The sequence below is a fragment of the Gallus gallus genome, chromosome 13 (assembly GCF_016699485.2).
Source record: "Gallus gallus isolate bGalGal1 chromosome 13, bGalGal1.mat.broiler.GRCg7b, whole genome shotgun sequence".
In the NCBI taxonomy this organism is placed as follows: Eukaryota; Metazoa; Chordata; class Aves; order Galliformes; family Phasianidae; genus Gallus; species Gallus gallus.
Genome location: NC_052544.1, coordinates 8,943,368 through 8,956,495, shown reverse-complemented (window position 1 = coordinate 8,956,495; position 13,128 = coordinate 8,943,368). Strand labels below are relative to the sequence as shown.

At 47.6% G+C, this 13,128-nt stretch overlaps 1 protein-coding gene and 1 long non-coding RNA gene across 2 annotated transcripts in view; one reads left to right on the top strand and one right to left on the bottom strand.

The window, feature by feature from the left end:
* Positions 1–9,643, bottom strand: part of LOC124417189 — a 28,971-nt gene extending 19,328 nt beyond the window's left edge. Inside the window, exon 1 of the long non-coding RNA XR_006931444.1 lies at positions 9,584–9,643. This is a non-coding gene — a long non-coding RNA (uncharacterized LOC124417189). The remainder of the gene's footprint in view (positions 1–9,583) is intronic.
* Positions 576–5,698, top strand: BOD1 (biorientation of chromosomes in cell division 1). Its single transcript, XM_414535.8, has 4 exons — positions 576–850; positions 1,793–1,917; positions 3,474–3,674; positions 4,853–5,698. The coding sequence occupies exons 1-3, from the start codon at positions 611–613 to the stop codon at positions 3,670–3,672; spliced, it is 564 nt and encodes a 187-aa protein (XP_414535.4). The 5' UTR covers positions 576–610; the 3' UTR covers positions 3,673–3,674; positions 4,853–5,698.
* Positions 9,644–13,128: the final 3,485 nt, after the last annotated feature.

Here is a 13,128-nt window from a genome sequence, read left to right as displayed (position 1 = left end):
CAACACAATCTAGTTCCAACCCCAAAGCCTACACCTACGCATCCCACTACACCAAGTCAGCCCTGGCAGCCCCCAACGGGCCCTAGGTTGGGTTCCCCGTGACCGCCGCTCCGCGGTGGATGCGATGTGACAGGAACAGGGCCCGGCCGCCACGCACAGCCGAGGGACGGCCTCGGGGTGCCCTCTGCCGGAGGGCCGCCTTTCGCCGCGCCCGTGGAGCTCGGATCGGGACCCCGGGACTCGCAGAACCGCGCCCGCGAGCTGTGCCGCTCCACCCGCGCGTCCCCGCGGACGGCAGCCGTTGTTTTTGTGAGCCGCAGCCCTCCAGGCGGGCAGGCCGCGGGCAGGGCCCGACCCAACCAAACTACGGTTCCCGAGATGCATCGCGAAAGCGACGCTTTCCTCCCCTCGCACCGTCCCGCGGCGTGCGTTCGCGGTGCACCCTGGGAGCTGTAGTTCCCCTGAGCCAAGCAGCGCCTGCCGGCCCACAAGGACGCCCCCTGCGGAGGACTCGCCTCCCCGCGATGCAACGCGCCGCGTTACGCAAAACGCGGCGCGCCGCCGTGGACGGCCGCAACCGTTGGCGGGCCCCGGGCTCAGGCCGTGCGCCATGTCCGAGAGCGGCGGCGCCGGTGGGGCCGCCCCGGGGGGTGGAGGCGGCGGTGCGGGAAGCGGAGGGGGTCCGGGGAACGCGGGCGGCGCGGCCTCGGGCTCCGGGCCCGGCGCCACCAACCCGGCCTCGCTGCCGCCCGGGGACGCGCAGCTCATCGCCATCATCGTGGAGCAGCTCAAGAGCCGCGGCCTGTTCGATGGCTTCCGCCGGGACTGCCTGGCCGACGTGGACACCAAGGTAACGCCGCCGGAGCGGCTTCTGCCCTCCCGGCCCTCCCTGAGGGTGCGCTCTCCGCTCAGAACACCGCTTCTGAGGAACGCAGTCGCAGCATCCGGCAGGTGCTGTCAGAATGTGGTCGGAGCGGCTTTCTCTCTCAGCCACCACGTGAGCTCCGAGCCGCCTGCTGGCCGCCAGCTACCCGACAGAACGGCATTTTGCTCCTTTAAACTTCGAGTTTTGAGGCAGGGCCCCGTTCCGGCACCTGCAGCCATCCCAGCCCACGCCCCGCAGCTGCAGAACCATCCCAGAAGCTGCACACTGCAGCCACAGTGAGATCAGCACTGCAGGGATAGGGACATCCAGGCTGGTTTTGCTGCCCGGGGTGCTGCCCTTTTGTTACCAGCACTCATTCATCACTACATGTGCATATAATCCCATCTGCATGCGATCACACTGTAAAATGTGCTGTCACACGCTTTCTTTGCACAGTGCTGGCTGTTCCTGGGTGTCTGCGTGGGTTTGTTAATTCCAGTGACCAGCCACCAATCCACATTTCTACTGATGAAACTTTGAATTTTTTATTCCTGCAGAGGTGTCACAGAAACAAGCAGTGTATTTCTTTGTTAGCTGCAATATGAGTCGCTTTCCAGACAAGAACAGCTCTGTTTAAGCAGCACCTGCCTGCACATGCAGCTTGCATTTCACTGAGTAACATTACGAGCAGACAACAATTTTTAAAGAAACCTACCCTCCTATTCAGTTATTGTGATGCTACTCTGACAACCCGTTCTTTGCAATTACCGGTTGTGTTAAGTACAGGCCTACCTTTGTTCAGAAGGTGAAGGGATGGAGAATATGACAACAAAACAGTAGTGTACGCAACAAAAGAGGTACTATGAAAGATTCTGGCAAGGGATTTGAGATCTTTTACCAGTTTAACGGGATTTTATTCTTTTTTAGCCAGCCTATCAAAATTTGAGGCAGAAGGTGGACAACTTTGTATCAACCCATCTGGACAAACAGGAATGGAATCCAACAATGAACAAAAACCAATTACGAAATGGGCTAAGACAGAGTGTGATTCAGTAAGTAAGCAATATTCTGTGTACCACTGGTAATGCTATTTGATAAGCAATATACAACTATCTATCTCATCACAGAAGTCTAATAATTTGCAGAACAACCTTCTGTTGTTGTCTCCAGCCACTAGCAGGCAGTAATGGAACTAGGCTAGCCTGATTCCTGCAGCAAAGGGATAGCTTTTTTCAGCTCTTGAAGGTACACTTCTAGCACAACAGGAAAGCCTGACTGAGCTCTGCTGCTTAGAGGTTTAGGTTTTGTACCTCTTGCTGCTATTTCATCATAGCCTGAAGTATAAACCTTAGATTGTTTGACTAAAAGTCATGGATAAGAACATTATAGCTCTAGGGAGAAGGCAGTAATGAACTTTATAATGGCATTTATGCTTGTAAGGAAAGTTATTAGAATGTCTTGCACACAGAAGAAACTGTATTTCTCTTGATGGATATTGTGAATCAATAGTATTTAATGTTAGTTTCGGTGTTTCTTCTTTAATGAGAGAAGAGGGTATTTACTGGAAGTACAGAATTCCTGTCTATATTTGAAGTCCTTGGTACATCCATCACTTCAGGCTTCCTCTTATTTCATGCTAATCAACCACAAAAATGAGATGGCAATAGAGACGTGTTCTATCAGAGAGTCTGTAGTAAGAAGAACATGAAGTGCTCACTTTATATAGGCTACTGGTATAAAGAATAAACAAGCAGCAATAGACAGTTTGAAGAGTCCATGTCACTGCTGCAAGTGCAAGACCGAGTGCTGCAGGCTGTCAAGGTGTGCCGCTAGATAGCTGTCCTTTGTTGGCTACACTTACACGTGTGGTCTTACTTGGAGGTGACATGACGTGCAGTGACCCTGCACCCAGTTGCTCACCAGTATCCACGGCATTATTAGTCTTGTGGCTGCTTTTCTAAACACCAGGCACTGTCTCCATTTCCCGGCTCCTGCTCCCTTGCAGACATGACTTAAGCCCGCTAGACTGCCTGTGCCCCACAATCCAAGAGTCTGACGCAGCCCCTGAAGCAATAAGTCATTTCAGTTTCTAGTGCTCAGTTCCAGAAACGTTGCCGTGTGCTACGTGTGCTTGTTTTTTTAATTAATACCCATCTGTCTAGACTAACAGTTACAAGGAGTGAGTGACAGTAACGTTAGTAGGGAGAAGGCCTTTTCTCCCTCAAGTTAGCCAAGAAAAAAAAGAAGACTGCTCTCACCTGCCCTCCTCAGAATAGCTAGTTTCCCTTGTTTGTGCCAAAATGTGTTTATTTGCTTTCATGTTGACCTCGTTTCCACATAAGCCCTATTAAAGTGGCTCTTGTCCAACATACCATGTAAGTACCTGGAAGACCAGATGTCAGTCATTAATTCCACGGGGAGAATTGAGAGGGGGGTGGGGAGAAATAGGTGTTTGAAACAGTTCCCTGTTAAGGATCTTCTGAGTGGGCTGCAGTTCTCACCATGTTAATGCTAATTGCATTTGACAGGAGGGCTCTAGAGAGTTACTGGAGGAGACTGGGGAGAAGTTTTTTAGAGGAACTGAATGACTTCTTTGTCTTTGTTCAAGGTCAGGAATGCTGGAAGCTGGAGTGGACAGAATTATTTCTCAGGTGGTGGATCCAAAACTAAACCACATCTTCAGGCCCCAGATAGAGAGGGCGATTCATGAATTTTTGGCTGCACAAAAGAAAGAGGAAAGCGTGCCAGCTCCTCCTCCAGAGCCCGAGAATAAAGATCCTCCTGCTCCATCTCAGGATGCGTCCTAAAGGTCTTGTATTTCTGCACTTCCTACTGTTTTTGGGTACCTCGTGTCTGTAGTTTGTATAACGTAAAATAGAGAAGGTGTTGTATTCTTTCTGGCTTGACAGGGAGGACACTTTGATCATCAGCATGTTGTCAGACTGTCATCTGAGCTGCTTCCACTTAAGTATCTGCTAAAAATATATTAGAACTGAAGACATAGGTATGATGTAAAACAGCTATCAAGGAACACTGTGGGCTCTGCAAGTGCTGGTTTTGGATCAGACCAAAAGGCCTTTTATTCCTGTAAAAGCATGACTACTAGCGATCAGCAAGGAATTGGCTGGATGGCTTTCAGAACACCATCAAATGGATTAAAAAGATAAATCTTTTACTGACATACAGCTGAAAGTGGAGTGGTGACATGTTATTGTGCTTTAGCATTGAAGTTTTTAGATAGCTCTTCTTTAGAACTTACACTGGAGTGTTGAATTGTTAATGACTGAAATATTCAGTAAGGGTAATGTCTCAGAGCGAATAACTTCATTTCCAATTGACTGGTTTAAATAGAGCAACCTGTATCTTTTCAGCTGAAAGGACTGAAGGTGCCTTTGTCACAGACAAGTTCATTCTGGCTTTTGTGATTAAAATAACTCAAGGAGCCTCAGGGGGCAATAATTACCACTCTGTCTTCACTCAGATGACTGTACACTCCATCTCTGAGGCCCTGTATCATACTGTCCACATTACTGAGGAACACTATCTTGATAGAAACTTTCAATCTGCAGCTTTCAAGCTGGTGAACTTGCTTCTTTCATGCAGTATGGTTTTTAATTATGAATTGTTCTTATTACTAGTGCTTTGTGAAAGCAAGCTTTTTTTTCCACCATCTACAGTTGATTTATTAAGATGGCAATAAGAACAGGTACTGTAGGTTATTTATGCTTGGAATGATTACAGCAATTAGCACGGGGTTTTAATGAAATGATAGAAGTTAAAATGCCCTTAGTATCATCCCAAGTTACTTAATTGGCTGTGACTTGCAGACATAGTGCCTTGAAACATCTCTGCATTTGCCTGGTTCAACTAATTTGAAATCCACTATGACCTGCAGCTAAGTGCTGCTGTTAATTAATATATTCTTATATAAGCAAATGCATTTATTCTTGAAAGTACCACTCTCTAAACTCTTTTTCTTTCTTGCAGTGAGTTCCTGATATTAAGCAGCTACGGTTGGAAAACACATCCTGTTAGATTGACAATGGATTACTTGTTCCATTTGGTACAGGATTGCTGTCAAAGATGATTACCCTGTATCTGACGTGTTGGAAGGCATAGAAATTCTGCGTGTGGAGGGACAGCCAAAACACGAAGATATTTTTGGTGTTAATGGCAGTACACAGAGCAGTGTGTATTCTTAATCATGCCTTCAGACAAGATGGTGGGACAAAACAAAAAACTTGTTCTTATTTGGAGGGAATAAGGAATTGGTTTGAGTTGATGTTAGACTTGGGAGCAGGAAGAAAAGCTGTTCTGGGGTGTGGAGCAGCCTGTTGGTGACCACATATAAGTTGTAAGATTTTCTTTTATATTGTCCAAATGAGAGGAGACATCATACACCTGAGCTGCATAATGCAGTGGGGAAAATAGGGGCCAGGTCAGCTGTAATCTATTGCACTGATTGCTCTAAAAAATACATTTCCTATTTAAAACTGGAAAGAACACTTCAGGATCAATTAATTAGCTCAATAATTTCTGTTGCATCACAGGAAAATGTTTACAGCTAGCTATGACAATAGCTGGTTTAATTTTTATTTCCCAGGTAACTGGGAAGCAAAGGGCACCAGAGTAGGTGATCAGTTTGAAACTTGTCTCTTTCAACTTGAAAGACTTTCCCATGCAATTTCTAAGGTGCCTAGTGGAAACTGCCCAATGCTTTCAGCTTGAATGCATGCAGTGTCCCCTGGATGACAGTCAAGTAGAGAATGCAGTTTAAGTATTCTGCCTGCAAATGTCCATACCTTTTGCAATAAAAAGCTTCAAGAAGCACGACTCCCAGCTCTTTCATCTGTTTTTGGTTTTTCTTTTTGTTTGGTTGGTTTTTTTTCCTCTAAGAAAGACCTGCTTAAAAAATCCAGGAATCCTGATTGCTGGAACCCTAAGGGAAGTGCAGCCTTACACAGTTCATAGATGAATCCAGCTCTGACAGTACTTAACTGCATATGAGATTCTATAACATAACAAGCTTTGGAAACACATCTTTAGTCTTTTATCACAAAGAAGCAGTACTGGGTAATGTCCATTGGTTATATATATTTGTCAGAAACAAGATTCAGCCTTAATAGCTTCATGCTGGAACAAAGAATTGTTGAGAATACAAGACAGGGCCTACTGAAGAAGTGAAACTGTTCCCTTGTCTAGTAGGGTGTCAGAGTAAAGTTAACTAATAAGTTGGTTTACATTGCTATGCTGGATATGTTAAATGCTATCTAAGGAGTCTAGTGAGGTTGACAGGTCTCAGACTAGAGTAATTCATTAAGCAGTTAGATCTTTGTGGAGCTGAAGAGCCAGGACAGTACGTGAGGAAGATGAGCCTCACGTGGATCAAGCAGGCCTGATTTCACAGTCCTACTCACGTTCAGGCTGACTGTTCCTGGACACCATTTAGTACATCAAGTTTGCTTTCTTATATCAATATCTTGAACTTCATTGAAAGCATCAATGAAATCATTGAAAGCATTGAATACAAGACACTAACTGCAGTCTAAAGAAAACAGGGAGTTGCATTCTTGGAAAACCAGCCCTGCTGCTCAGTGTCTGCTTTGCCCTATGGAAATGGGAGACTGCAGAGGGTGCAGGAGCCAGCCTGGCTCAGGAAGTAAGTACTGGATGGGGAACCAGGAGATGGACAGTCCTGCTAGCTCACAGCCAGGACTGGGGCAAGTTGTTCGACCCGTTTGCCTGCCTGTAAAGTTAAAATAACTTACCTTCCTAAAGTCCTGGAGTGGGGAGGGAAGTGGATGCTGTACTTGATCAATATACCAAAAAATAGAATGAAAGGAAGCATATCAGTAAGTTGTGACACACTGTGATGCACAAGTCTAAGGGTTAGGCATTACAGCTGACGTGGATTTCAAGATGATTCCATAGTACATCTTGCAGGCCAGGCTAAGTTGTATAATTGAAACCTTTAGTGTCTACTCATGATTCCAGAATTAGAAGTGAACCCGTGTGGAAGGATTGCATGACTGTGCAGTCTGTTGTCCCTGTGCTGGCCATCACAGCCAAGTGGAATATTAGGCAGTGACTGAAGTTCTAGCTGTTGCTTGGCTATTAACAGAGTTACCACGTGTCCCATGTGACCAAAACACAGGGAAGCAAAATATCCTGATCTTCAGAGGGAGCAATAGAGTAAGTGAAAACAGGGTATCATAGACTAAAGATTCCCAGTAAAGGAGGTTGAGGAAGGTTAAGACAACAATGGAAACCCAACAGAAAAGCCATACGTGGATAGTAGCATGCTCTTTGCATCAGCTGCTGCACTTCCATGGGCTGCCTTTGAGCTTGATGGATCTCTCTAGTCACTTAAGCCAGACGTGGCAGAGCACAAGGAAGTGGATTGCGTTAATTAAGCTCATCCAACTGACCTTCTGGCAAAAGCAGGCTTGAGGAATTAGTCTGCACACTGTATAGCACACATCTTTGCATCTCTCCTGCAAAGCAAGGCGTCCTGGAGTGTTTGTAACCTATGGATCCAAGTTCCAGCAATACAGTAAATGCTTCTGTTCTGTGCTCTGATTAATCCAAAACTCTACTGAACACATAACGTTTTAAGTTCTCACAGACATGGCATTCCAGAGCTGGGTAAGACATCAACCAGAAAGATACACAGCTGCTGACCACCTTATCAAGACCACAGTGTGTCACCTGAGCTTGGATTTTGGACACATGCATTCTCCCAGTCCTTTTGCAAGTGCAAAGTGGGCTCTTGAGCATTTGAAGCATTGCTACAAAATACCAGAGGCCTGCAGTGTATCAGTTAACACATCTGAAAGAACAAGCAGCAACTTCAGAAATGGTGATAACAGGACTGCTGCTGATTTCCTGCCCATAACCTTCAGTCAGAGCAGAACCAAGCCAACCTCATTTGGTTCAGGCCCAGCACTACAACATTAATTAACATCATCAGCTGAAAAGGCATCTCACCATCAGTCAGTGATGCTGCTGCTTATGTGACGTTCTGCCAAAGTATTCTGATCCACACAGATAGCAATGCAGTTCAGGTGTCTCATACCCCAGCCACATCCAGCTCTGCTTCCTCTCCTAATACAAGGACAAGCATGGCTGGTTCTAACAAGGCACAGACAATATGCCTGCCATAGAGATTTATCAATACATCATTTTGATCGCAGCTGAAAGGAGTGCCACGAGGGCTAGAAATCACAGTGGGAACCTTTAAGGGAGCATTTGGCTCTTCTACTACATCTGCAGGGATCCTCAGCCGAAGGGGATCCCATTCTCCAGCTTCTTGCCAAACTGGAGACCAGTTTCTCTCATTGCCACTTCAAACCCACAAGAAACCGGAGCAGTTTGACAGCTTCACAGTACATTCCCGTTCATACTGTATTGAAAAACATCACTTACGAGCTTTCTTAAAGAAACATCAGCTTAATTCCTTGCAAACAGCCTCCTCACCACAGGCACCGAATCTCACAGGTGACCCTGCACTCCCTGCTCCCTTTGCTCCTTACCAAAGCGCTGTGTGCAGCGCGGCCATTCTCAGTGTGGCCATAAGAGGGAGATAAACCATTGCTTCTTGCTTCAGTCTCTATGCTCACAAAGCCAAAGCAGAGGCAAAGCTCCCCAGCCTTCCCTGAGCCGTGAGCGAGTCAGGCAGCAAGGTGTGCAGGAAGTCCTCACAACGCTTTCCCATAAGCTCTCGCCATACGCGTTTAATGCAAATCACACAGCAAATATTTCCATTTCTCAAGAGGTTCACAACAGCAAGAACCACAAATCAGACAGGATTATGGAGAGCGTGGGGAGGAGAGCAAAGGAAACAATCAGCTCCAAAGCATAGATTTAGGTAGCGAAATCCTATAAATCCCAACCTTCTCCAGTGTTGATATTCACTGATCTGGTCAGACACCAACATGCTGAAGCTCAAACGGTTACGCTAGTGCCCATAGCCCCAGATGGCAGTGCCACAGGATTATGTCAGAACCATAGCTTCCGTTCCTGCATTTTTGTCATTCTAGTGCTGAGCCCACAGCGGCGCCAAGGCAGCCTCTGAGACACAGCCGGGCAGTGCCCACGGCAGCGATATCTGCCCTCGTCTGGAAGACACAGCACAGCAGCATCCTGCTGCAGCCACCCAGCCAGGAGCTGCCCCCCACAGCAGGGCACAGCAATGCCCCTTGCAGAGCTGGGGCCTTGGGAAGGCCAAGCAACTCCACGCAGTACACGCATCAATTTGAGAAGGGATGCGTAACAGAAATAGAAAGCCACAACATCTACGAGTTTCATATTTCGTTTCAACTCTGCAAAAGAGAAATAAAATAATCCTGCTGCAGAGAACCCTCTGAAGATTTCACGTTTTCTACAAGGGCGACAGTGCATCTATAGCAAAAAATAAACCTGAAATCCAGCCTTAAAACTTCCCCCACAGCGCTCCCGGTGGGGTACCACCACATTCATTGCCCTTTCCAAGTCCTCTTGCTCCAATGTTGTGCCCCAAGCAAGTTATCTCCAACTCCTACCACCAAAATGCAACAAAACAAGGCTTGTCCCAACAAAAGCAACCTTCCCCAGAGCACATCCTCCAGCATCAGCCCAAGCTGCCTACTTTCCACCTACTGGCCTCTCCAACCAGTAAAAGCCACACCACAAGCACAAGAACTTGCAAGAAAACCCCAAGAAGACCCCATTCAGCCTTACCTTGTCCTGCAGAGACACCTGCTGCACTCACTCCCAACCCTGCCACTGTGCTTCCCACCCAGCTCAGTTCCAGCTGAGGGGCTCAAGCACACAAATTGAGCACACCTGCACCCAGCACACACCTGAGCTGCTGCTCTCCCTCCCTCCCTCCTGGGGCTGTGTTGTGTAGTGTCACCTCCAGACACTGAGAGTTGGTTCCAAGGGCTTCTTCCCACAGGAAGCCTGAATGCAGCCATCATCTGATGCAAAAGCCCAGCCTGCGTAAAACTGTAAGGAAAAGTTGTATTGGGCAGCTGCTGACCCCAGGAGCAATACCTGATGTCTCCTGGCTCCCCAAAATATCTCCCCTCTTTCCTGTCGGGATGCTGTGAAGGTGCAAAGGGGGTCTGGCAGCCAAGCTCGTCAGACTTTTATAGGGACAGATTTCTTTCCAAATGACTAAACCCAACATTGTTTCTCTGGAGGCATCGGGAGGGTACCAGGACATTGCTCTGCCTTGAAAACACTTACACAGCCTCCCCACAAACCCAGAGGGGCAGGGACTCCCCAATCTCATCTCCATCAGTCTCAGAGAGCCGCAGGGGTCCGGCAGGCCCGCGCTCCAGCTCACAGGGAGGGGGTTGCTGAGGGAACAGCACGCCTTATTTAACCGTGATTTAACCCCCCTCGCCCTCCCCCCGGCCGCCACTGCCGACGTGCGCCAGCGAGGGTACAGCCATCATGGGGGGGCTGCGGCCGCTGGGTTCACGGCCCCGGCTTGCAGCACAGCACAGCTCCACACATGGGAGTGCAACCCCGTGAAGAAGTGTTTGATGGAAAGGCAGCCCCGTGGTATCATTCAAGACGTGAATTTTTTCTTGTCTTTACTCGTTTTCTGTTTGTTTTCCTTGTTGTTGTTGTTGCCATAAAAATACATTATTATTTTTTTTTCCTGGTGAAACCAGATGCTGTCCTGAAGGCTCATTTGCCATTTGGCAGCGCTGTCCCCGTGGATCTGCTGAGGACATTGTGGGGCTCCACCGCAAAAGGCTGGAGCAGGACTGGTCATGCCAGAGCACAGCTCAGCGAGAGCTGCAAATCACAGAATCATAGAATGGGTTGGGTTGGAAGCAACCTTAAAGCCCAACCGGTCCCAACCCCTGTGTGCTGTGTGCTGAGTACCTCTCAGCAGATCAGGCTGCGCAGGGCCCCATCCCACCTGGCCTTGGGCACCTCCAGGGATGGGGCACCCACAGCTCTGGGCAGCAGTGCCTGTGCCACACACCACTCTTTGAGTAAAGAATTTCTTCCTAACATCTAGCCTAAATCTCCCCTCCTATAGCATAAAGCCATGTCCTTGTCCTGTCGCTATTAGGCTATGTAAAATGTTGGTCCCCCTCCTGCTTATAAGCTCCCTTTGAATGCTGGAAGGATGCAATGGTGTCTCCTTGGATTGCATTCATGCACAAGTCAGCTGTCTTGGGAAGCCAGAAAACAGAAGGAAAAGTGGAGGATTGGTGGGTGACCCTCAGGTTTTGCATCACAGGTGACGGTGATGTACGGACCAAACCCCACTGCACTGCAGAGCTGCCTGAAGGGAGAGAGCCTGAGGATGTGTGTGACAAATCCAAGGAAGAATAGGGCTGAGGCACTGCCATGAGTGGAAGAACCATTTCTACACCATGGTATCCTCTGTAGGCTGGCAGGTCTGCACCACAGCGGATTGCTTATGGAAGCTTGTATGACATCCCTGAGAGCACCCATGGAAAGGAGGTTTCCTGGCCAGCGCTTCAGACAGAAGAAATCTGGGGAGCTGTGAGTAGAGTGGATCATGAAAGAAATATTAGGTTCCTCTGCAGTTTGTCCAAAAAAAAAAAAAAAACAACCAACCACATTTAAGAGAAGAGCTTGCTTTCACAAAGCCTGGAAAACTTCCAGGCTTATAATAAAGAGATATGGCCCTGTAGGATTTCCTGGATAGGGTTATTCCAAACCTAAGAACAAATCTGGGCGTTCCTCTGACTATGTGCTGTCTCACCATTAGATGTATTTGAAGGATAAGTAGCTGCCTGGAACTTAGCTCCTCGCAGGGCAGATACGAGCTTAGCAGTCTGTCCCTCTCCAGCTCAGCACCTTCTGTTACGCCCAAACAAAATCCCTCTCCCATCCAGAAGAACAACGTCACCCATAGGCTTCAAAATTTGGAGGAGAGTATCTCTGAGAGGCAGCAGAAGGAAGGAGGACAGAACGTGCCCTTTCCCTCACAGCTTTGAATCTTTTTGTGATGAAGAATTCGTAATGTTTGTAGTTACAGTGCGTGTGTCACGCCTTACCTCTGTGATTGCACTTTACTTGACTGCAGAAGTGAAATCAAAGGGATGGGAATGCAACTGGGCTGATGTGAAGGCACAGCTCAGCCACCAGCCTGCAGGACACCGAGGCACTGGGAGTTACTGGAAGGTGATCAATGGGAGAGCTCCCAGCCACGCCAGCACTTCAGACTTCTGGTAGTGTTAACCCAGGGCGGTTGCAATGTGAGATCCCATCCAAGAGAAATAAAGGCATGGAAATAATGTTCTTGGGGATTGGGAGAGGGTTCCAAAAGAAACAAGTTTACAAGATACTGGCTCATAATCGTAATTAAATCACTCTCACTGAAAAGCTGCTTAGTGACACATAGACAAGAATTGGTCAGAACCCCAAGATTTCCAGTAGAAACAAGGAGAAGGGTTTTTTACCTGTTTCAGTGAAGGGGAAAAGAACCTGAGTGGACACAGGCACTCCTAAACAGGAGAAGGAGGCTGAAACTGAACAACAAAACTGCCTGTGCCATAGCAGCACTGCTCACATCCAGCTCCTTCCACCAGCACTCATCTGACTCCACGTTAACATAAATACTGCTGACACTTGCCATATTATCCTGCAGATCTGAATTTTATTGGTACAAAAATTAGAAACAATCCTAAGTGGCAATAAAGTTTCAGAAAGTCTGAAAGGTTCTAGGAATTCTGAGCACTTTATTAGGTGAACTGCAGTAAAAATAGTTTGGGGTTTCACTGCTCAATCTTACTTTTCCACATTGCTCTGAGATTTCAAGATGTTAAAGAGCACAGCCTGCAACGTGCCTTGGGCTGCAGGCAGGGAACAAGGCTGTAAAACTGTATGTGCCACTGCTGCAGAATATGGGAGTCCTTGCCATCAGCTCCCGCGCTTCTGGCAGAGATGGGAACAGAAGAACAAAATCTGACTGATGGGACTTAATCAGAGAGCACACTGTGACAGCTCAGTGCTTGGCAACACCTTCACCTTTCCCAGATGTCAGAGGATAAGCCTTTTTTTTTTTTTTTTTAATCTGAAAACAAAAAGATGAAAACGGGGGCTTGCTTTGATATCTGCAGCAGAAATGGATGTAAAGTGATCTGAGCATTGAAAATGAGGTTTGGAGGCAATTCACGGGGGTTTGTTTTTCTGGAAGAGGGGACAGGCTGCCTCACGTGCAGGGGCAGCCTCCCACGTGGTGTGGGATCAGTCTCTGCCCTGAAACTCCTGTCGATCACATTTTAATA